Source organism: Furipterus horrens, unplaced genomic scaffold (assembly GCF_987537825.1).
Source record: "Furipterus horrens unplaced genomic scaffold, mFurHor1.1.pri manual_scaffold_11, whole genome shotgun sequence".
NCBI classification, from domain to species: Eukaryota; Metazoa; Chordata; class Mammalia; order Chiroptera; family Furipteridae; genus Furipterus; species Furipterus horrens.
In genome coordinates this window covers 78,192,161-78,215,321 of record NW_028327181.1, presented here as the reverse complement: position 1 = coordinate 78,215,321, position 23,161 = coordinate 78,192,161, and the positions used below count along the sequence as shown (strand labels likewise).

Here is a 23,161-nt window from a genome sequence, read left to right as displayed (position 1 = left end):
CCTCCACTGTCTCCCTCCACCTGACCCTTGGATTGTTTTCTCCCTCATGCATCTAGGCATGAATTTTCAAGGACCTATGAAATGTTTGAGACCTGAACTAATTTTGAATGTTAGCTCCAAAATATAAGACAAATATAAGTATTAATTAATATTTTATTAAATGTGTGTAAAATATAGCAATATGTCAACTGTTCTTTTTTTATGCCTCACCCAAGGATATATTTATTGATTTGAGAGAGAGAGGAAGGGAGAGAGAGAAAAAGATGGGGTGAGGGTGGGAGAGAGAGAAACATTGATGTGAGAGAGAAACATCCATTGCTTACCTCTCAGATGCTCCCCGACTGAGGGTCAAACCTGCAACCTCTAGGTGTATGGGACAACAGCTCCAACCAGCTAAGCCATCTGGCAAGGGCAACAATATATCAACTATTAACCGCAACTCAACTTTATTTATTTATTTATTTTCATTCACTGACTTTTAGATAGGAGAGAGAGAGAAACATTGACTTGCTGTTCCACCCATTCATGCACCCATTGGTAGTTTCTTGTATGTGCCCTGACCAGGAGTCAAACCTGCAATCTTGGCCTATTGGGATGATGCTCCAATCAATTGAACTACCTGGCTGGGGCTATAAGTTTTATTTAATGTGGGGTGTTGCCACATCATATTAACATATTTTATATAATATAGAATGAGGTCTCCAAAACTGGAAACTTGAATGTGTTTTAAAAGAGCTTTATATCTCTGGCTGGTGTGGCTCAGTGGATTGAGCACTGGCCTGCAAACTAAAAGGTCACTGGTTTGATTCCCAGTCTAGGCACACACCTGGGTTTTGGGCCAGGTTCCCAGCTGAGGGCATGTAAGAAGCAACTGATTGGTCTATCTCTCACACATCGACATTTCCCTCCCTCTCTTCCCGTCTCTCTAAAAATAAATAAATACATACATAAATACATAAATAAATATTTTTAAAGAGCCTTATAGCTAACTTGGAGTTCTCTCAAAGGGAGAATCCTGCTTTGTAAGGACCTCATTCTCTTTAATCTTATATTTCCTCAAACATTCATCCCAGAATTATAGTAAGGACAAAATGAAATAATGTATTATAAAAGGACTGATCTAGCAGATGCAAAGTAGTATTAGCATCTGGCTGTTTCTGATCAGCTCCTGGAGGGGCTGAGATTGTTTTGTTTATTTCAGCTTCCCAATCAGCAACAACCTATATTCAACTCTAGGGGACACTACTCATGTTATACTTAACGCAAGAGGAACAATTCACACAAAAAATACAATATAAATGGTGCCTCCTGGAGTTGTGCCTTGACTGGAATGGTGCTAGAGCTCAGGGCTCAGGAAATGTTGCTTAATGTGTAAATGAATGGAATCCAATTTTACCTCCTGCTCATTTCACCTCCCAAGATAAAAAAAATGACCAGGAGTGAAGAGAGTGGGGGAGGAGGCAAGACAGTTATTAATCTACACACACTAATTATACATCTAACTACAAGGCTTCCATACTTCAATAAGATGTGTGTGTGTGTGTGTGAACGCGCGCGCGCTGGTAGTGGTAGTGTGGCAGGGGGAATGCTAAAGCAAACATTCTATTCCTAAAGGTCCTCCTCTTAATCTTCCTTAAAATATTACAGCTCCTATTTTCAGCGTGGTCTAAATCATGCTGGTGACTTGACGCTGGATCCGGCACTCAAAGTCTTACATTTAATTAAATTGTTCATTCATTAAAAAAAAAAAAAATCGTAGCGCCTACCTGGAGCCAAATCCTGTACTAGTGTTGGAAGTAAAGGGGTAAACAAGACAGCAGGGGTCCTCACCCTGACTGGGGCGAAGAGACCACTGCATGTTATATCACCCTCCAGGTGTTACCACTCTCAGAAACGGTGTTTAAACTGAGACTAGAATAAAAAGGAGTGAGAGTAAGAGTGAAATAGACGAGACAAAGCCGGGAGGCTAGAGACATGTCCCGTTGAGGTAGGTCTGGAGCAGAGGAGTGACAGACCAGTGAGCAGGGCCAAATCGCGCAGGGCTTGTGGAATTATTTTATCCTGAGGTAACTGGAAGCCAGTAACGAATTGTAAGGAGGAAAGTGACATGGTCAAATTTCAATTTTTGGGAAAGGAGCGCGGGCTGGAAGGACCGAAAGAAAAGGCAGGGAGTGAGACTCGTTAAGAGGCTCCTGCGGCTGTCGCGGAGACAGATGGTGTCTTTAATCAGGGTGGTGGTGCCAGAGGAGCGAAAAGTTCCAGGTATATATCCAACAGGGCTTGTGAAAAAAAATAGCCCTACCTCAAACACCCCAGGGAAAAAACAAGACGGGTGTTTATAAAAGACCACTTTACTTTGCGCCTTAATCCACCGGGCATCCTCCTTCCCTAATCCTGTCCCCTTTCTATATGGGGATGACAGTAAAACAAGAGGCGGGGCATACACCCAGGAAAATCCGGGTACGTTTTATTCAAACGAGGTAGACGTCAGAGGAGAAAGTAGAAAATCAAGGCACTTCCGGTTCCTCCGGATGTGAAGACTCCTGAGCTTCTCCGCCGGCGGAGGGCCAAGGTGAAGAAGGATGGCCGGGCGGACGGCGCGGCTGATGCTGCTCGCCGGGGTGGCAGCGTTAGCCAGCAGCTCCCCGGGCGACCGCGAGCCGGTCTACCGCGACTGCGTACTCCGGTGCGAGAAGCGGAACTGCTCAGGGGAGGCACTGAAGCACTTCCGCTCCCGCCAGCCAATCTACATGAGCCTGGCAGGTAAGCCCCGCCCTGTGAGTCACGCCCCCTGATATTGGCCCCGCCTCTTTCACCCCTGAATACCCCTCTGCAATCTCTGAACCTTAGTTTCCTACCCAGGATCTATTGTGAGTGTCAGCGGAGTCCTAGGGTAAAGTTTCCCAGAAGCTTTCATTTACTTAAAAAAAAAAAAAAGATTTTATTTATTTTTAGAGAGAGGGGAAGGGAGGGAGAAAGAAAGAGAAACATCAATGTGTGGTTGCCTCCCGCATGCCCCCAACCGGGTACCTGGGCCACAACCCAGGTATGTGCGTTGACTGGGAATCGAACCAGCAAACCTTTGGTTCATAGGCTGGTGCTCAGTCCACTGAGCCGCACCAGCCAGGGCTCGTTTACTTTTTATTTAGTCAAATAGGTATTTATTTAATACTCCTGGGCACAGGTTCCTGGAATGACACTGAAATCAGACCAGGGGCCTGCCCTGCTCACAGTCCCCATGGGGGTACAAACCTTCTCAAGTGCAAGTAGAGAATGATTCAAGTCCTAAAGGATCCGTAGATTTAGCCACAGGAGCATGTAGGGGAAGAAGGAATTGTTCATAGCTCTGTGAGTATGCGAGCAGCAATCATCTTAGAACATTTTGAGAAGGAAGGGCTTCCGGATAGATACATTAAATTTGGACCTGTGGCCTAGTGGTCACCATCTGTGTCACAAATGTCAAAATAGTCATTTTTTACAACACAGGTAGATTCCCATTTTACAGATGGGGGACTCAGCTTGCCCAAAATCACAGAGCCAGTAAGTGGTAATGTAGTTCCCAGCTCTGACCTGTATGACTACAAGCCAAACTACCCCTTTCCAATCTAGACAGAGGGAGCAGAGAGTGGAGGCCCTGGACAGTTGTGGACACATCAGAGGTTTGGTTTACTCAGGAAGCAGAGTGCATGGAAAGGAGTATTGGGAAATAAAGTTGGAAAGACAATTTGGGGCCTTAAAAGTCAGCCTGAAGAATTTGGGCTTTACTTTTATAGGAGGGGAGTAAGACTGCAAGTGTTCCTCCTTGGTGAATGAGAACAAATCCTATGTTCAGGAAGGACAAATAAAAACCCAGGGATCCATAAATGAGTCCATCAGATGCCAAGATCCTCATCTTGGGTGAAAGAAGAAGAAATATCTCTATTTGTTCACTGTATACCTCCATCCCCTAGAACACACACACACCCCTTTCTCATATGTGTGTGTCCCACCATCTCTTATCCATCCATGTGGGAAACTAGAATTTTGAGATTTCTTCTGGTTCTCTTCAACCTGCAGGCCCTCTTGGCCTGCATTCAAGTTTGGGCCCCATTCAAGCTCTCTGTGCCTCCCTACTGGGTAGTTCACTAGGCCAATTTATCTGTTTCAGGCTGGACCTGTCAGGATGACTGTAAGTATGAGTGTATGTGGGTCACCGTTGGCATCTACCTCCAGGAAGGTCATGAAGTGCCTCAGTTCCATGGCAAGGTGAGTTGGAAGGTCAGGGTAGGTAAATGGCAATAGTGCTGCAGGAGTAAGATACCCCCTAATTGAACCACACAATCTGAAGTATAGAGTATTGAGTATGTATTTGGGGCAGGTGCCTGTTCTTCTCAAAATCTGCTGGTTTTCATATGGGAATCAGATGGGCACAATGTATCCTGCCCCTGGATTTAGAGCAAGATCTAGGGTCTCCTCGGAGAGTGGTGCTGGGCTTCTCAGGGTTGCTGGATGCCCACCTTGCAACAAGGACATATTTCCTGACCCACCACCGCATCTTTCCGATTGCTTCTTCAGTAGGAGTCTGGGTTAAAATAGTAATACAGTGTACCCCTCAGATGGTTTGACGAGGCACAGCTTGCTGGTGCCCTTTGATCCAATAATAATCTTGTCCCAGCCTGTGTTGGCAAGAATTATTCCCCCCAGCGTATCCCAGAGTAAGCTGAAGCTCACTCAGAGGGCTGTGGTCAGTGGTGGAGGAGGGATTAGGACCTCTGTCTTCTGGATGGCAGATCTATGCTGTTTCCACCAGGCCATTCTGAGCCATCTACACTGGCCCACCTGGTCTTCCCAGAGACCAGGCTTACAGTGCTGAGTGCTGGCCGGGACAGAGGGATGACCCTCAGCCAGGGCCTGCGGAGGAGCTCATTGATTCAAAGAGGGACTGAACCTGAGGCTTTGGCCAGGTTCAGAGCTGAGGAACAAGCTGAAGACCTATTGATGCAGCAAGTCAAGAAAAGATTGGTTGGGCCAGCTGGGGGTTGGCTTACCGCTCAGGCCCCCTCCATGTGCTCCTTTTTCAGTGGCCTTTCTCCCGGTTCCTGTTCTTCCAAGAGCCAGCATCTGCTGCAGCCTCTTTCCTCAATGGCCTGGCCAGCCTGGTGATGCTCTGTCGCTACCGCACCTTCGTGCCAGCCGCCTCTCCCATGTACCCCACCTGCATGGCCTTTGCCTGGGTAGGTAACCTGGCAGGATCCCTGCTTTACACCGTCATCTAGGAAAGAGGAACTCTTATATCGCCACTCTTACCCTACAAGGCTTCCACCCACCGAGCTTCCCCTCTGCTTCCCAGGGCTAAAGTTGCAGTTGCAGGGAAGACAAAAGGGAAGGTACTGATGGAACCTCCCTCCCTAGCAGAATCCTAGGCCAGGCCCTTTGGGTGGGAGGGAGGGAGAGAGGAAAGAAACATTGTTCTTGTCCTGAAGGAGGAAGTCACTAAAAGCCCTAGGAGGGGGATTTACAAACATAGAAGGGAGATGAGTAGTAGGGAGGATGCTGAAACCACGGGTCTTTCCAAGGGCCCCTCTGGAGAACTTGAAGCAATCTCACCCACAGCCCAGGCCTAGGAGCAGTAGCATCCACAGCACTCCATCTAGGGCTCAGCCTAGTCTTAGACCGTCGGGGTGGGGGTGGGGGGCGAAATATGTTCCATCTGAGTCTGGGCTTCACAGTGTGACTGGTTGGAAGAGCCAGCACCCAGGGCTGGGAAATGTGTGAGAAGCACGGACTGCAGTACAGATCTGAACTGTGACAACCTGGGGGAGGGTGTGAGAGTAAAAGGTTGCTATGGAGGTCTTTAGATCAGAGCTACCTCTGCAATCCTTAGGGAAACAATCCCTATTCACTCACCTTCTTGACATCAAAGCAGCCATTCCTTCATGTATTGAACACCTACTGTGTGCCAGGTACTTTGGTGAGTGCTGGAGATCCAAGAGTATATACAAATAGATGGGTCCCTGCCCTCTGGTACTAACCACACAATTGGGTGTAAAAGTACTATACAGTGGAAGAAAGGTGTTGTAAGTGTGATGGGGGACTAGACCAGTGCAGTGCAGTCAGGGAAGGATTCCCTGAGGAAGGGGCATGCAAGGAAAGATCAGAATGGTGAGTGAATGTTAACTAGGTGAATTCAGGGAGAATAGGAGGAGCCATCTATCAAGAAGACTCAGAATGTTCACAGGCAGGAGAGGGCTCAGGTTGTATGAGGACCTAGATGGCCAGGAGGCCTGCCAGGTAGGAAGCCAGGGAATGGGCTGTGAGACTGTTGGGCAGGTGGACATTGGATGGGGCCAGCCCATGGAGAGCCTGGGAGTACATTAGGGCACTTCAGATCTTGACTCGCAGAGTGTCAGGAAGCAATGATGGTCAGAGAGAAGGAGTTTCATGAATAGATGGCTTGAAAAGCTCATTCTGGCTATTGTATAGAGAACAGGTTGAAGGGGACAGAAGAGGCTTCAGGGACTAGCTGGTAGTTTCAGCATAGTGCACAATAGCTGGAGAGGTGGCATGGGTCTTGGGAAGGGCTCCAGGGTCCACACTCTTATTATCGTGGCTGTGCTGACAAGCTTCAGCAGTGGGTTAGATGGGAGAGGAATCAAGGATGACCCCTATGTTTTCACTTATGAGACAATAATAGAGGCTGTGAGTGTGGATGAGGTCACCAGGGAGAACTTGGGCAGCAAGGAGGGTGGGGGGCTAGGACGGAGCCCTGAAGAACCCCAAAATGTAATGGCTGGATAGAGGAGGATGAGCCAGCAATGGAGACAGAAGTGGCTGGAATGGTGGGTGAAAGACTAGAATATTGTATTGTTGTGGGAGTCAGACAAGGACAGGAAGGAGAAAGTAGGCCATTGTTTTGAATTCTGCTGGACAGTCAAGGAAGATGAGAACTGAGGACATGAGAAAAACCGATAGTGTGGGGGGTACCGAGAAGGACAGGGGGAGCCCCAGAAGAAGGGCGGGGAAAGAGGCTGTTAGACCTCTGGGAAATGCTGATCCTCCCTAATATTAATAGTCATTGTTAGGAATTATGGAACAAAAATCACGTGATGATCATTATCCTAGGTACTTTTACCCACATTTTCTCATTTAACCCAAATAATGCTATAACAAAAAACTTTGGCTTAAGTTAACAGCCATTGAGTTAGTGAGTAGGGGAGACAGGTTGGCACCCAGGGCTGTCTGGCTCTGGGACCGCAGCAGGAAGCCCCTCTTCTGGGCTGTCTCCATGGACTGGGACAAATGTTGGCTGAGCATTTGCTGTGGGTAGTAGAGACAGGGGTTAGCACTGTGGGAGCTGAAGCCCCTGCCCAGAAGCTCAGCCCCTGGGAGACAGAGCGCAGGCAGAGGCGAGGAGGGCTTGGGTAGAGAGCCTGGGAGTCATGACATGGGGAGAGCATGCAGAGAAGTCCATCAGGGAGGCCTGTCGGGGAGGAGAGGCTTGCAGGCCTGGTCAGCTTAGACAGGTACGCGCAGGGGGAGAGGAGGTTGGCTTCCAGCATTCTAAGCTGGGGCACAGCAGGAAGAAAGCTATGGAAGCTGGAGAGTGCAGGACTTCAACAGGCAGCCTGGGAAGGTCAGCCTGGCCACTGTGTGGCTGTGGGAATGGGAGTAAGGGAGTGAAGATGGAGCAGAGAGCGGCCTGAGTGCCAGGCGGAGGGGCGGGGACTGCTGTAGAGGCAAGGGCCTGGCATCAGCACCCACTGTCCTGGGCCTGAGTGGGCTAGAGCCACCACTTCCTGTTTAGGCCTCTCACAGAAAAGGGGTTTTGGTCCTGGCTAAGAAAGCAGGAAGAGCAGGGAAATCGAGGAGGGTACACCTGTCTTCTTTCCCTTCGGGTTCCTTCAGGGACACTGCTTGTCCAGGCCCATCCCTGCACCGGCCCCTGACCCTCGCCACTAACCGAGATCACAGGATCACCCTGCCTGAACTCTCTGAACACAGCTCAGAGCCTCCTTGGATAGACCCAAGGGTCCGAGGGGGCCTCAGAGGGTCCCAACCTTTGCCTTCGTGCCATGTGCCAGAAGCCGGTGGTCATTTCGTGACTCTTGTTGTCATCATCCTGATTCTTGGATCTTTCATCTCACTATTATCTGCCCCTCAGCTTCCTTCTTGGTGGGGTGTCACACTTCCCAGAGGTGCCCCAGGGACAGAGCAGGAGCTGTTAGGTGAGCAGATACCTGTGGCCTATGCCTTAGGGCACCCTACAGGGCATGATATTCTGGGACATGGAACCCCCTCATGCCAGCACGAGGCCCTTGAAGGACAGAGTATCAATGTCCACACTCCATTCCATGATTCAGTTTGGATTTTACACTTGATCTTTCATCCTGTGTGTGTGTGTTTGCAGGAGGGAGGGATCCTGCCTGTATGGAGGGTGTGGCAGTGGACTTTGTCCTGGGCTGCGTCTTCTGGAGCAGAGGGGCTCCTGGTTTCTGTTGGGGTGGAGTAGGAGGGCCTCTCACCTGCTCCAGTTTAGATCTTGGGGAGCGGGGTGTTGTTGCAATCTTTTCCTTTGGGAAATGAAGAGACCCTACCCCCAGCAAGGCTAATGGAGCTTAGACCTTCAGGCTTGAGCTTGGTCTGGGCATCAGCCAGGCTTTGGGGGAACATGCAAAAGCTCTGTACACCATGGACCTTTGACTTCATGGAATTGGGGGTTCCAACTCTCTGCCAAAGCTAGGAGGGCAAACCAGTTCCCTGACCCTTCATCCAGCAAGGAAAGGTCCTCAGGGTGGAGGTGAGAGCATGATGGTGCCAGGAAAGCCCCAGCCATCCCGGCAGCATGACTTGTGGAGGTGGGGACTGACTGTGCTCTACCTCTGTTGAGGAAACTTTGAGAAGAGATAGTTTGAGGCTGATGCGGGATGGTGGTTAGACTTCAGGAAGGACTTCCCAGTAGTCAGGCAAGAGCCAGTGAAACAGGGAATGGAAGGAAATCAAAGAATCCTTTTGGATGGTGTAAAAAGCCCACCTCCTCCCATCTCCATCTGGCTCTTCCCCATCTCTCTCAGGAGCGAACCCAGGCAGGGTTGCCCTGTGTGAGGCAGGGGGTGAGACACCATGGCCTCTGGGGGGGCCCAGGATGGCAGCAGGCATCATATTTAACATTCTGCCTCCCCCACTTCTGAGACACTGAGCTATTTAAAGACCCACTTGTCCCCACCGCACGGTGTCAGTGACAGCCCCGAGCACTGGGGCTTAGCACAGGGGTCGAATTCCTGACAGATCTGGCTCACTTGGCATCCAACTAGTTTCACGGCTGTGATATTTTTGTCTCAATTTTCTTATTTTCCAACACACTGAAACAGCCTCCTGCTCTCCCTCCACCCAACTTCCCTGTCCGCTTCATTTCCACCCTCGCTGGCACCCTGCCTGTGTCCTCCCCCTTTCTTCAGTGTTTACAAGAAGTTCTGGGTGCCTGCTGGGCAAGCCTATGGTCTGTCTGATTGGCCCGCTATGCCACCTGCCCCCCACCCTGGCTGAGGAGTCCAGGAGCAGCCTTACCCTTGCAACTTGGGGGCTTTCCCCTTCCTTCCACGCCCCCCTGTCCACTTTGCTCGAGTTTTTATTACAAACCAGTTAAAGGAACTAGTATCTCTTCAGTGCATCCTGGTGGAGTAGTAGCTCAAGAGCCAGGAGGAGGCGGCTCTTCCTATAGCTGTGGTGTCTGTGTTCTAGGATCCAGAGACCATGGTTTGACCTGCTACATGTAACCCCTGAGAAAAGAAAGATGGGGTCAGGTAAAGGGAAATGGGGTGGTGTCAACCTGCTGGACATGATGAAGGATACTGACACGTATGTGGCTCCTGCTGTATACCGGGCAGCAGCGGCAGCAACCATGTATTGAGTGGCTTCTCTGTGCCAGGTATTACGCAGGTATCATCCTCACAACCCTCTTAGACAGTCACTACTTTTTTTTTTCTCAGTGCTGGTTAGGTTTTATTTAACAGGGCGTTTCCCCTTCGTTTGTTTTTCAAAATATCAATTATAACACTTAGAGGTGTAAACAAGTACAAAATATACAGTACATAGAAATGATTTTCCTAACTAGTCTATTGCCTAACAAAAGTACACACGGCAGGCAGGCTGAGTGACTAGCAGCCCCGTCTCTCTGCATGGGGGGGTGGCAGCTTCAGCAAAATAGGAATAGTTACTTGCGATGTCAGCAGGGAATAGTGAGTGCTAGTATCAACCTTGTTTTGCAGGTGAGGCACCCGAGGCACAGAGAAGCTGTTATTTGCTCACAATCAAACAGCTATTTAGGGGCTAAGTCAGAAATCGAACAAAGGGTCCATCTCCTTATAAAGGCTCTGGACATTCTGACCCCAGCCTGGAACTGTGGGGTGGGCCTGGGCAGGTGTGGGGAGATCACCGCTTCTCCCTGTAGACTTCCTTGGCCTGTAGGGAGGATGGGAGGCAGACCTGGCCTCTCAGATCTGTGGAGAGATGGGAAGGTCCCGCGTTGGTCAGTAAGGCGAGGGAAACACTTACTGTTTACCCTGTCCTGGGCGTGGCTGTACGCTGTACCTGCATCACTCCCTCCATCTTTATCAACACTATGATTATTCACATTTTACAGATGAGAACACTGAGGCACAGCAAGGCTAAATAACCTACCCAAGGACACACAGGAAATGCACAGCTGGAATTTGAACCCTGGCAGTCTGGCCCTAGGGCCTACATTCTTAATGATACTATCACCTGGGTCTGAGGAGAGGGTCAGAAGAGGAGTACCCCCCACCAAAATGGGACTCCACCCAGTGTAGAGGGGACTTTTCAGGGGTGCAGAGGCAGTTGAACAGGGGACCAAGCAGCCCCCAGCCCTGTGTGCTACAGCTAAGCCCTGGCCCTGTACACCCAACCCCCTGCTTTCAATGCGCCAACCGCCACTTAGCTCAGTCTTTTTGTCACCTCCCCCTTCCTGCTGGATGACAAGGAGGCCTGGCCGGCCTCCAGTCCCTTCTGCCTTCCCCTCCACCTTCCTCTCTCACTAGCTGCAGGGCCATTCTCCACAAGGAGGTCCCTGTTGCTGGCCTGCCTAGGAGACCTGGCCTGCGGGACCGCTTGGGTCTCTAGCCTTGAGCCCGCTCCTCTCCCTATGCTGGCTCTGGGCGCAGTGTCCAAGAAGCCACCCTACTCTGTCCCATTTTCTAGCCTCCAGACCATACCTCCATTCCCATCGTCTCTGGAGAAAGCATGAGGGATGGGGCAGGATGGCTGCCCTCAAGGAGGAAACACCCTGACCTGACCTAGAATAATCACCTGCCATCAGGCCTGGAAAGACACGAAGGAGCACTTAGGCCAAGCCCTTATTTGTCCCAGGGGGAAGCTCGGAAACAGCTCCACTCAGCCCAGGACCCAGGCCAGGCAGGCTTGTACCAGGAGCCTCCAGAGACTTCCAGGGCCGACTAGCTTTGCAAGGAGCGCCCTGCCGGCTCCTTCCCGCAGCCCTTTCCACAGCCCTTCCCATTCTCTCAGAAGCCCCCTGGGGCCTGCACGAGGGAACCATGCTGCTGGCTGAGCTCCCTGCTGCAGTACCTGGTGGAGAGTGCTTCTCCCCCTGCTCCCTCAGTCCCCTGCCTGGCCTGTTTTCCTGGTATGCTGGACCCGAGTGAGCTGCTCCTGGCCCTTCCCCATCTCAGGCAGGGTAGTCCCACCCTAGCGCAACCCTCCCTCCCTCCAGGGCATTCGGGCTGACACTGGTTTCCCCAGCCCTCCTCTGTATCTCGGCCCCAGCCCACTCTTCTTTCAGTAGCTTGGGCCTCTGTGTGGATAAGGCAGTCGCTAAAAAAGTGCCAGCATCAACTCCCACAAGATGTAGGGCTCATTTGCAAGGCAGTGTGTACTCTCTCCTCGAAGTCAATTTCCAGAGAGAAGGCATCAGCTACTCCCCTGAGTCCTTGCCCACCACTGCTCCTCCAGCCCCGCGCCTCTGATTCTCCCAGAGCTCAAAGCAGCAGCCACTGGTCCAGCGGGTATGGCCGGCCCAGCCAGGAGGAAGTGGGCCCAGTTGGCAAGCCTCCTCCTCCTCAGAGACTTGGCCCCAGTGGGATCTGCTTGATCTCCCTCTCTTGCTTGCTCTAGACACACCCCAAGCTGGCTCAAGCCCCTTCACCCCACCCACTTCATTCCCGCCCCCAGAGGCTGAGGTCACCAGCTCCCCTGGCCCAGGTGGAGTTGTGATCACCTGCCAGTTGGGGAAGGAAGCAAGCCCCCCCCCCCCCCAGGGGCTGTTGTCTTAGGATTGAGTAACCTGGGTGAGCTTGACTTTGCGAGAACTGGTTCCCAGGTCAGGCCAGGCCAGAAACCTGTGGAAGATTCAAGACCCCCACCCCCTTTGGAGGTTCAGGGTGGTGAGAAGCTGAGCCTGAGGGAGCTAGGCCAGGTGAGGGTGGAGGAGCAGGGGTTTGTTTAGTGGGCCCCAGGAGCAAGGGGAAGCACATTTCTCTGCCCCTTCCAAAAAGAGACAGGTGTGAGCCCTCTGTGGGGGTCTTTCCCACCTTGGGGTGCCACACTCACCAGCCACCTTCCTCCTCAGGTCTCCCTCAATGCTTGGTTCTGGTCCACCATCTTCCACACCAGGGACACGGACCTCACAGAGGTGAGTGAGTGCCCTTCCTGTTCCCTCTCCTGCTCCCAGAGAAGCAGGGCCACTCTTAGGTCTCCTGCTGACTCTGTTCAGGGAGCACTTGCTCTGTTCTGGACACTCTACACTTGTTAGTGCACCGAGCCTCACTTAACCCTTGTGAGGTAAGTGCGATTATTACTGGCTTTTTTTTTTTTTTTAATTCTCACCCAAGGACACTTTTCATTGCTTTTAAAGAGAGAGAAAGGGCAGTGTGGAGGATGGTGAGGAGAGAGAGAGGGAGAGAGAGAAATATCTATGTGAGAGAAACATTACTTGGCCACCTTCTTATTTGCACCCCAGTCAGGGATAGAACCTACAACCTGGGTGTGTGCCCTAACCGGGAATCGAACCTGAGGAACTTTGGGTCCCCGGGAAGGCCTTCCAACCAACTGAGCCACACCGGTCATGCTTTTTTTCCCCCCTCTTCCTTTTTTTTTAAGATAACATTTTATTTTATTGATTTGATTTGAGAGAGAGAGAGGAAGGGAGAGAGAAACACCTATTTGTTGTTCCACTTATACATTCATTGGTTATTTTTTGTATGTGCCCTGACCAGCGATCAAACCTGCAGCCTTGGCATATCAGAACCAACTGAGCTACCTGGCCAGGGCTACTGGCTCTTCTTAACTGATGAGGCGGCTGAGCCTTGGAAAGGTGAAATCACTTGCCCAGGATCACCCAGTCAGTAGAGGCATGCAGTCAGGATACGAGCTCACAGCTGTGGAAGCCCGGACTGCGCTCTAATTCTAGGGCAGGTTTTGATGTTCAGGAATCAAGACAGGCACCCTTCACTATTACCTCCTAAAGCTTCACTCCTTGAGCACAATTTTAAAAAATCATGTTATGTGAATACATAACAAGGTTCAGTCTGTTAAATTCAGAAGTGAAACAGCAGTAGACAGCAGAAGCAGGAGACACCGACCCCATTGACCATGGGCCTCAGACTCCAGCTATGCCTCTGCCACCCTGCCTTGTCCCCATCCCTGGTGGGTCTTCATCGCTGTGGGTCCTCTCTGGGCCCTGCCCTCCATGAAGCCTTGTCCCCCTCCCGCTCGCCTCTCACTGGCCCCCCATCCTACTCCCGCTGTCCTCAGAAACTGGACTACTTCTGTGCCTCCACCGTCATCCTACACTCAATCTATCTGTGCTGTGTCAGGTGAGCCCACCTTGGCTGCCACAGGGGCCAAATCAGCCCTGAGGGCAGAAAGGGGTTACCCAGCCACCTGGGGTAGGACTCTGGGCCCTGGCTTTTTCCAAGGAGCTGTAGCACTTGGTCCCAGGTGTGGGGTGGAGGGGTGGGATTGGGGGTCTGCCCCGCTGGCCTGTTTTGGTGGGAGAGAGGGGCAGTGGTTTCCAGTACTGATGTTGGGTGAGGGGATGCCTCAGGGATGCTGTTGGGAATGGGCCACCCTCCATCTGAGCTGCTCTGCATGGTGGGGCAGGACCGTGGGGCTGCAGCGCCCGACAGTGGCCAGTGCCTTCCGGGCTCTCCTGCTGCTATTGCTGACCGCGCACGTCTCCTACCTGAGCCTCGTCCGCTTTGACTACGGCTACAACCTGGCTGCCAATGTGGCAATTGGTGAGGCAGGACTGGGGGCCTGGAGGGCTGGAACAGCTGAACAACTGCTGGCTTGGGGTGGAGGTTGAGGGCTGCTGGTGCTGTTTCTGGAGGAGGTTCTAGAGAGATCCTTGGGTGGGGAAGGGAAAGATTTGGGGTAAGAAAGAGGGGAGGCTGGAGGGAAAGTCTGAGGTGATCCTGGAGGAGGCTTGGGCCTGGGGTGGGGGGCAGAAGGAAGTCCAGGGGGTGAGCTCTCCCCACCCCCATCCACCCCTCAGGCCTGGTGAACCTGGTGTGGTGGCTCGCCTGGTGCTTATGGAACCAGCAGCGGCTGCCTCACGTGCGCAAGTGCATGGTGGTGGTCCTGCTGCTGCAGGGGCTGTCCCTGCTCGAACTGTTGGACTTCCCACCTCTCTTCTGGGTCCTGGATGCCCATGCCATCTGGCACATCAGCACCATCCCTGTCCACGTCCTCTTTTTCAGGTGGGTACTACTGCCTGCTCAGAGCTCACCTTCCTTGTGCCCTTCTTCACCCCATCTATAGGGGAGACTGAGTTCTCTGCTGTTTTGCCCCTGCCAGCTTGCCTGCACTCACCCCACCCCGCCCCCAGGGGGCGCTCTTGGAGCCAGGCTTCAGTGGCCTTCTTTTTCTGCTCACAGTTTCCTGGAAGAGGACAGCTTGTACCTGCTAAAGGACTCAAAGCCCATAACCAAGATGGACTGAAGGCCCTGGGAGCGGGTCTGCCCTACTGGGGATTCTGCTCCCTCCCTGCTGGCTCCTCTTCTCCCCAGTCCTTGAGATGATTTATTTTTTGAACTTATACATGAAAGGTGTGGGCCCAGAATCATGTAACCCACCACCTTGCTCGCCCCCACATGCCCTCACAGATCTTTCATCTGTTTAGACCTGGCCTCTGAGGATCTGGGACTAGAGGATGGGCAGCCAATCTGGTTCCTAAACTGAACTGGGGTGGAACTGTGTTCTTAGCTCCACCGAGAGGACTGCTGCCTCCCCTACCCTATCAGTCACCTCCTCACATCCCCTCACTGCCTGGATGGTTGCCAGAGCCCTCTCTAGCTGGGAGACTGAGTACCAGGCCTTCCTGGATATAATATAGTGGGTTCCCCTTCTCTTACCCCCTGTTACCCTCCTCCGGGGACCACTAGGTGGCACTAGACTCTTGTTCTTTGGCTGCCCACCTTTCAAGGCAGAGCTCATTCCCCCCATGGGATCTTAAAGGACGAAGCTGTTGGGATTGGGGAGCAGTCTCACCCCAACTATTGCCCTTACCAGAGCCCCATGAAGCCTCACACACTCCCCCCCTGGGGCCAGGACCCCAGGACAGAAATCCCCTGGGTCCGTGTGGCTGTTCTAGTTGGCAGCTTGCACACAAGTGTGTGAGGGAGTGTGGACCAGACTGAGTGCATAGGGGATGTGGTGGTGGGCACAGGCCAGTGGTGTGTGGGATGCTGGGTGGGACACTGTGCATGAGCCCTGACCTAGTGCAATGTGGAGAGTGGGGGAGAGAATGTGAGTGGTTCTAAAGTGTGTGTGTGGCGGGGGGCAGGCAGGTGGTGTGGGTTAGGAGAATATACATAGACTGAGTGTGAGATGAGTGTGAGTACAGGTGAGTGTGCCACACACTGAGGGAGGTCGAAGCAGGATGAGGGAATCAAGTCACCATCAACAGCCATTTATTGAGTACCAACTCTGCACAAAGCCCCAGGCCTGGCAGAAAGCCAGGATATCCCCAAGATCTGGCTGGGGATATGGGTGTCTGGGCTGCATGTGTGTGTATGTGTTTGTCTGTTGTTCCCCCTTTTCTCAAACCACATAGGGCCCCCACACAACTCAAGATCACCCTCCAGAACCAGCCCTTTGAGAGGCCGAGGGAGGAGGGAAATGGGGATCCTCTGGGCCCCTCCAGCCTCCTTGTCTCCTTCCCCACCCCAGGGCCCAGCCTGCTAAGCCCCATTACCACAGCCTGGACCCTGGGGAGGGGGAGGGGGAATCTGAAGGAGGGAAAAAGTCTATAGCTGGCAGGGGCCACACTGTGCCTACATCCTGGTAGAGGTGACCCCTGCTAGTTGCTGGCAGTCCCTGTCCATTCCTGCTACACAAGGATAGAATGTGTAGCTCCAGAAACTTTCCATCCAAAGGCAGTCTCTGTGATTGGAGCAGGAGTCTGGATTCTTGCTCTTTCCCTACTGCCTTGTCTTTTCCTGGGAGTAGGGACACTATGCTAGGACTCCAACTGCAGGGACTTGGGTGACCCATGTTAATCTGTTTTGATCCTGAGAACTATTTTAAGGTTGGAGGGTAGCAAAGGACATTCTTAATAAACCAATTTTCAGCCTTACCTTGTTCATCTCATTTGTGTGGGTAAGGTGGGCTGGAGGGGAGGAGAAAACAATGCTGGCTGGGGAGGGCGGACAGGTGGGGTTTCTACCTAGGTATGTGGGGGTGCAGATGGCAGTGACCAGATATCGAGTATCAGCAGAGCTGGGAAGAGCTCCAGTCCAGCTTGTGAGGGAGTTGGTGCTTGTTCTGCTTCTTCTCTCACTTCCCTGGACTTGGTTTGAGCCTGGCTTGTAACCCTGCGTCCACAAGTTTTACTTCAGTCTTCGTTGCCATCCCTTGTCCCCTCTGGTCTGGACCTTTCTGAGCTTCACCTAAAAACAGGATAACAGGACCTGCTGCTGAGTGTGAGGACCAATGGACCTACTAGGTGCCTGGAACACAGCAGATGCTGACTGAGGTCTCTGATCTAGACTTCCTTCATTTGGGAGAAAATGACTCATACAGGAACCTACCTTCATGGAAGCTTCTGGAAAAAAAGGCTAGGGTTGGTGCCTCCCACGCTCCCACAACAAAAGAGAGAGCTCTGGGCCCTTCTTGTTTCCCAGGAAAGCCACAGACAGCACAGACACTCAGCAGCAGAGACATGTCTTTATTAGAGGCCACCTCAGATAGTAGGGAATCTGGGTGGCTGAGGGCTGCAGCATTGGGTGCACTGGAGCCTCACATCCCGACCTTCTTCTGGGCCCAGGCAAAGAAGATGCCCTTGACATCATCTACGCCTGTTCGAAGATGGGCCGGCATGGTGTAGGTGCGTAGGTCCCGCACCTCATAACCGCTACACACCAGGGCCTTCCTCACCTCCTCCTCCCTCACAGGGACCACCACCAGCCTGGCCTTTCCAGCCAGGTACCATGACTCCTCTAGGGCCCCAATGAGGAGAAGGTGTCCCCCAGGCCTTAGTAGTGTGGTGATGTGGTCCAGGGCCTGCTGGAAGCTGGCAAGGTCAGGGCTCACTGCCTCCAGGCAGAAGGCAGAGACCAGGGCATCGGCAGGCAGGGGCGCCAGGCTCCCAGCACCCAGCGGCTCAGGCTGGTGCACATCAATCGGGAGGACCCGCTTCACCTTAGCTCGCAGCTGGTTCTCCTTCTCCTGCCAGGACTCACTGTGCAGGGACAGAAGGTGGCGTCAGGGCCAGGGCTCAGGACTGCCCCAGGCTCAGTCCTCTGCTGTTCCCCCCACCCCCGCCCCATCATCGGCCACATGAGAGGCCCACTGCTGAACCCTCATCCCCTGGCCCTTACCCCTTGCCCTCAATGAGGCAGACATGCTGGCTGTACAGGCTCCAATCGAAAGCCCCGGGCTCTTCCCGCAGCCAGAGCCCCAGCTCCTGGCGGTTCACCTCCAGGAAGTCTGTCATGGTGATGTCCTCAAAGTGGGCACAGGCACTGAGCAGCTGGTATATGGTGGGGCCTGAACCAATGTCGATGAGGGTGTGTCCAGACACCTCACCTGGACGGGGTAGAGGAAGAGGGTCCTAGTGCCAGGCCTGTCCAAGTGGTGCCTTGTTTCAACTACTCCTCCCTTACCTGCTTCTCTTTCTCTCTCCCCCTCCCTTCTCCTTCAAGTGTGTCTCTATCTGGAAAAGCATTGGTTCTGGAGTAGGATGAACCAGAGTCTGAGTCCTGGCTGCAACACCTACAAACTTACCCTGAGAAAGGAATTTAACCCCTCTGAGACTCAGGTTCCACATCTGTAAAACTATGCCCACCAGTGGGGATTAAGCGGGGAAATCCTGAGGTACCTGGCAGTTTCTCCCAGTTCTCTCCCCAGTCTCTGCCTCCATTTCTTTCTCTGCGTCTCCTGATTCCAGTCCCTTTACTGCATCACCCACATCACCCCTCAGTCCTGAGCATCCTCCCCTCCCAACCCCTGTCCACGGGTCCCTCTCCTTTACCCTCATCTGAGGGATATGCTCCTCTTCCTCTTCTGGTTTCACCTCTTAGCTACCTGCTCCTTGGTCCCCATATGGACTCATGCACCCCTTTAGCTCCCTGATGACTGCTTCTCCTCTGTGCCTTTTCCCCCTGCGCTCACCAGTGGCGAAGGCCTGCGCTAAGCAGCGCAGCTTCCAAGGCCCGACGCCGTCAGGGCTGCTCAGGTCCCCTCGGGGCGGCGAGTAGTTGTTGCGGAGGTAGGCGCGGGGCTCGAATCGTTGATAGGCCGAGGCGACGGCCGCCTGGCCCGGAGGGGAGTCCTGGGCCGACCCGGCAGCGTGACTTGGGCCTGCCGTGCTCATGCTGCTGCCGTTGCCCACCCTGTGCTCTGCCTGCCTCACAGCCCCTTTATCTGCGGCTGGACCCCCGCCCCGACTCCTCCGCTGCGGGGGCGGTGACTAAGCGTAGAGCCGCCTCGGGCCACAGCGCCGCGTTTCCCCCACCTCATCCATCTCCTTTAGTGTCCCAGCTGCAGACACACGAGGGTGTGGGCGGCGGCCGCCACGGGAACATCTGTTCCCGCCCCTGCTCACGTTTGCTCCCGCCACCCCTCCACCCTTTGCCTCACCTGACCTGTTCCAAGTCCTGCACCTCAGCTCCCCACCCCCATTGTCCTTAGATCCCCGACGCCGCCAGCCCCCAGCTCCTCCCGTGGCTCTTCTCCAGCTTCCACAGCCATGCACCCCTTTTGCCGGCCTGCCACCCCTTCCTTCTCTTTTGCCAGGGTTCGAATTAGCCCTGTCCCCAGTCCCCACCTTCCAGCGCCCTCCTCCCAAGCCCCGGCTCGCCCCAACAGGCTCCCCTTCTCCGGGACGCCCTGTCCAACATCCACCCCTTTCCTTAGTAAGGTCACCCCAACTCCCCTCCTCCGCCCTCCAAGCCTCTTTATCATACTTTCCTACCCCACTTCCGTCCTCCATTGCCGCTCACCCACCCCCACTGCAGAGAGGACAGCCCGTTCTGGTCTGTCTCGTCGCCCGGAGGCCCCACAGCGGAGCTCGCCCCACCCGTCCGATGGCAGCAGCGATAGGGAAAGAGAGCGGGGCTAATGCACTTAGCGGGTGGAACAGCCGGACCTTCCCTGCCGGGCCTGCGAGCTCTGAGCCCCTATCTGGGGGCTGCGGAGGGCGGAAGGTCCTGTCTGGGGCGCGGGACCCTGGTGAGGGCCGGAGGGCGCAGAGCCATTTTCCAGGCTGCCAGGGCCACGAGGGGGTGCGGTCTTGGTCTTCGGTGGCCAAGAGATTTGAGGTCCCACGGGTCTTGGTTTTCAGATCCCTCTCCTCTCCCAGCCCACACACCAGACCCCTCTAGGGGCGCGGGCCAGGCCAGGCTTGCAGTTCCTCCTTGGCTTCCAGATTCTAGGCTGTCAAGTTGCCAAGGTCTCCTCTTAGCCTCCCGATAGGAAGTGGATGCTGCAGGGCCATCTCTTTGGTCTTCCTGGAGTGGAACCCATCTGGGTCCGCCCTGAGCAGTCTACTGTGGGGTCAATGCATGGCTCTCCCACCACTGGTGATGAGGGTTGACCAGTGGTCCCAGGCCAGAAGGAATGTGTATTGTTTAGGGAACGGATTGTAACTTCTTCCTTATCTCCTTTTGGAAGCGGCTGCTTGTCCTGTGACTGCTTCTTGACCTTTTCCTTCTGCACGTACCTACTGACGTAATGTAGCTCCGGGCCACACGTAGGTTTGTGCAACCTGGACCTGTGCTGCCTTTGTCTGAGACCCCTTATAACAAGCTTCAGAATGCAGGAGGTGTGGCCTCTCTCGCACAGACCTGCCGCCGCTGGGTGCTCTCCCCTGTGATGTAATAAATGGCATGTCCACATCTGCTAGTCCTCTGGGTGGTTTTTCTGAATATCATGAACACTTAAGCAGCTCCCTGGTTTGGGGCTCCTGTGCTACAGCTACCTTGCCAAGATGGGCCCCTGGCCTGCTCTGTGCACCTCCGCCCCCGCCACCTACCCACCTTGTCCTAAGGGAAAAGTGTCTCCCTGTTGGGCTAGGCAGCCAGGTTGGAACATGAGTCGCCACAACAGCTGCAGAGGTCACAGACAGGAACCTGACCCCCACCCCACCCCTGACAACCCACCCTGAGCTCCCAGGAGAGGGAAGGGCGTAGCACCTGACCCCAGCCAAGGACTTCTTTTGTCTGGATTTAGAACTGAGGCAGGTTGGCTGGGGGTCACTGACCCCACCCACACGTGGAGGCACAGCCAAGGGCAGTCTTAGTGCCAGCTCCCTCCACAGTCTCCAAGAGATCATTTAAACAAACCCTGAATGCCAGCTGGCCTCCTGGGCACTTCCCACTGCCAGGGAACTGGACATGGAGGACAGGGCTGCACAGCAGTCAGGGTACCAAAGGGGACTAGACAGACAGCCCCGTTTACAGCTCGGTTCCCCCCCTAAACATGGGGTATACCCACTTGCTCTGCTCAGATGCAGGGCCCATTCCCAGAAGTGAGCGTGGGAGGCGGTGACACCAGTGGGCTGGCCCCCACAACCGTGAGGAAAGACACAAAACTGAAACACCATCGAGCATTTATTGCAGCACTAACAGAGGGTGCTGGGGGCCCCACCCTGCCTCTGCCCTCCTCACATTCCCCTCCCTCCAGTCTTCTCCAGAGCACTCTGGATCTCCTTACACTTTTCCTGTCCTTCCCTAAAGCTGGGTCACTCCTCTCAAGCACCTCTCCCTCACCGGCATCCTTTGACCCTTCTCCTGGGCTGGGGGTGGCAGCTGTGCTGGCCCCTAGCTCTCCATACTTAGTGCCCACCATCTTTGCTCCCCTCCCTTTGAGAATGCAGGGACCCAGGCATCCTGGCGTCTGGCTCCCTCCTCCCCTAGCCCCCAACTCTGGGCAAACTACAAAGCACCCACGGCCAGCAGCTCCCGTCCATGGCCCTAGCCAGGAAGAGCCCAGCCAGGGCGGGCACAGTGGAGCCCGAGTCGGTGTCTCTTAGCCTCTCTGTGCTTCCTGGGACATGGAGCGGGACAGAGAGCGATGAAGGGTGCCAGGCTTGCTGACAGACACCACAGGGGGCAGCTGCTTGGTGATCTCTGCCACATCCTGGCGTCCCACACACTGGCCACCCAGGGCTGTCTCCAGCGCCAGCAGCTCCCGCAGCTGGACGGGGGTCTCCTCGCGCTCCTCCTTGGTGGCGCCCAACTTGGTGGGGGTGAAGATGGGCAGTGGCAGCACCCGCTGGTAAGGCAGCAGGTACTCCTGTATCCCTTGGCCGAGAATGCCCATGCGCATCACTAACCAGGGGGAACGCTGCACCAGCACCTGGCACTGCCCCTGCCGGTGGTAGGTCTCATGCCGCTGGGCATCCTCCTCATGCAGGGAGCAACTGGGGAGGAGAGGGGAGGGGACACTGAGCTCCTGAGAGCTGCTTCCCTCCAGTCACAGGCTGGGCAGGGGGACCCCCTGGGCACAGGAAGGGTGACCCCATCTCACCCCCACCCCCAGAAGCTTTGTGCTCTGGCCTCCTAAGGCTCAGGGAGGGTGCTGTAAGGGGGAAGAGGAGGAACCCCCCCTCTGGCCAGCACTCACCCCTCCTCAGGCCTTGTGGACAGTGTTAGATCCTTCCATTCAGCCCAGAAGGCCTCTCGGCGCTCACAGTTCTCCTCAGACACCTGGCAGCTCAGCTCTGAAGTGGCCATGATCAGCCTCACTCCCTAAGCTCTGCTCCTTCCAGGCCCTTTAAATAGCCCCTTCCTCCCCCGCCTCCAGGGGCTATTTTCAGCCCCTCTGGCATCAGATGCTATAAGCAGAGCCAAGACTCTGACAGGGGACTCTGGGCCCAGGGTGGGGGTTGGGGTACCTGGACTCCTGCTGGCCCCAAGCTGGAGGCCAGCTTTCGAAGAGATCAAGATGCTCTGGTGGAGTCAAGGGTCTTCAGAGAACAGCTCCAGGTGTCTGCCACTCCTTAGGCACTGCCTGAGACCAGGCACATGTCCAGCCTCGTGCCACCTTGGCACCTGCTCCCTGCCCCACCCCTTCCCCCTCACCCAGGGAGGACAGTGGCCTGTCTGTAAACAGAGCAGGAAAGTGCAGGATCTGAGGCCCCTCTGGGCTCTGTACCAGGTGGTGAGGTGCCCCCTGCCCACAGCTCTCCTCTGCCTGGGTTCAAGGGCAGATCCCCAGACTGTGCCCCTCCACAGGAAGGGACAGTGCAACCACATCCTCAGGTGTTTGCATATAAAGGCCTGGTTCTCCACAGCCACCACACCAACAGGGATACTGGATGTTCATTCCACACCTGGGAGCCTGGGTATGAACCTTTGCCAGGTTTTCCTTCCTCATGGCCAGTGGTCTCCCAAGTCAGGCCAGTTCAGGGTAGAGCAAGTAGCTGTGGGAGTGGCCTCCAGCTCTACTCCCAACACCCCAAGTGGGGTGAAATGGGGTGAGGTGGCAGCCTAGGGGTTCCAATGAGTGACAATCAGCAGATCTGGCTCTAGCCCCAAATCAGTCATAAATAGGTGTGACCATGGATCAGTCCCCACCCCCATCCCTTTCTGGGCTTTGTTTTCCCCACTTTTTGGTCATAACAGCCTGACCAGAGCTCTGGGGCCTGCCAGCTCCAATGTGCCACCTGGGCAGGGACTGGCCCTCATTCACAGGAAGCAGGATGGCTGCT

General features: G+C 54.3%; 3 protein-coding genes across 4 annotated transcripts; 1 reads left to right on the top strand and 2 right to left on the bottom strand.

Moving 5' to 3' along the window:
- Window positions 1–2,496: 2,496 nt before the first annotated feature.
- PGAP3 (post-GPI attachment to proteins phospholipase 3) lies at window positions 2,497–16,585 on the top strand. Of its 2 annotated transcripts, XM_090291736.1 has the most exons (8): window positions 2,498–2,763; window positions 4,148–4,245; window positions 5,061–5,213; window positions 12,578–12,640; window positions 13,762–13,823; window positions 14,110–14,246; window positions 14,504–14,708; window positions 14,886–16,585. In XM_090291736.1, the coding sequence occupies exons 1-8, from the start codon at window positions 2,583–2,585 to the stop codon at window positions 14,947–14,949; spliced, it is 963 nt and encodes a 320-aa protein (XP_090147862.1). In that variant the 5' UTR covers window positions 2,498–2,582; the 3' UTR covers window positions 14,950–16,585. The 2 variants fall into 2 exon arrangements, with proteins under 2 accessions (XP_090147863.1, XP_090147862.1); XM_090291737.1 differs by lacking the exon at window positions 5,061–5,213 and having other exon boundaries at window positions 2,497–2,763.
- A 581-nt stretch (window positions 16,586–17,166) lies between these two features.
- PNMT (phenylethanolamine N-methyltransferase) lies at window positions 17,167–19,066 on the bottom strand. Its single transcript, XM_090291628.1, has 3 exons — window positions 18,622–19,066; window positions 17,829–18,036; window positions 17,167–17,689 (listed from the first exon to the last, which is right to left on the bottom strand). The coding sequence occupies exons 1-3, from the start codon at window positions 18,821–18,823 to the stop codon at window positions 17,248–17,250; spliced, it is 852 nt and encodes a 283-aa protein (XP_090147754.1). The 5' UTR covers window positions 18,824–19,066; the 3' UTR covers window positions 17,167–17,247.
- Window positions 19,067–21,041: 1,975 nt separating this feature from the next.
- TCAP (titin-cap) lies at window positions 21,042–22,465 on the bottom strand. The gene is made up of 2 exons (XM_090257442.1): window positions 22,075–22,465; window positions 21,042–21,871 (listed from the first exon to the last, which is right to left on the bottom strand). Exons 1-2 carry the CDS (start codon window positions 22,182–22,184, stop codon window positions 21,478–21,480), a joined length of 504 nt encoding a protein of 167 aa, XP_090113568.1. The 5' UTR covers window positions 22,185–22,465; the 3' UTR covers window positions 21,042–21,477.
- Between the last annotated feature and the right edge of the window lie 696 nt (window positions 22,466–23,161).

Bases quoted from the DNA above. Each gene is read 5' to 3' on its own strand.
- PGAP3 (XM_090291736.1), top strand. From the start codon at position 2,583: ATGGCCGGGCGGACGGCGCGGCTGATGCTGCTCGCCGGGGTGGCAGCG. The intron at 5,214-12,577 runs GTAGGTAACCTG...CTTCCTCCTCAG, and splicing joins CCTGCATGGCCTTTGCCTGG to GTCTCCCTCAATGCTTGGTT. The intron at 13,824-14,109 runs GTGAGCCCACCT...ATGGTGGGGCAG, and splicing joins ATCTATCTGTGCTGTGTCAG to GACCGTGGGGCTGCAGCGCC.
- PNMT (XM_090291628.1), bottom strand. From the start codon at position 18,823: ATGAGCACGGCAGGCCCAAGTCACGCTGCCGGGTCGGCCCAGGACTCC. The intron at 18,037-18,621 runs GTGAGCGCAGGG...TACCCCGTCCAG, and splicing joins AGCGCAGGCCTTCGCCACTG to GTGAGGTGTCTGGACACACC. The intron at 17,690-17,828 runs GTAAGGGCCAGG...GTCCCTGCACAG, and splicing joins TGCCTCATTGAGGGCAAGGG to TGAGTCCTGGCAGGAGAAGG.
- TCAP (XM_090257442.1), bottom strand. From the start codon at position 22,184: ATGGCCACTTCAGAGCTGAGCTGCCAGGTGTCTGAGGAGAACTGTGAG. The intron at 21,872-22,074 runs GTGAGTGCTGGC...TCTCCTCCCCAG, and splicing joins TCCACAAGGCCTGAGGAGGG to TTGCTCCCTGCATGAGGAGG.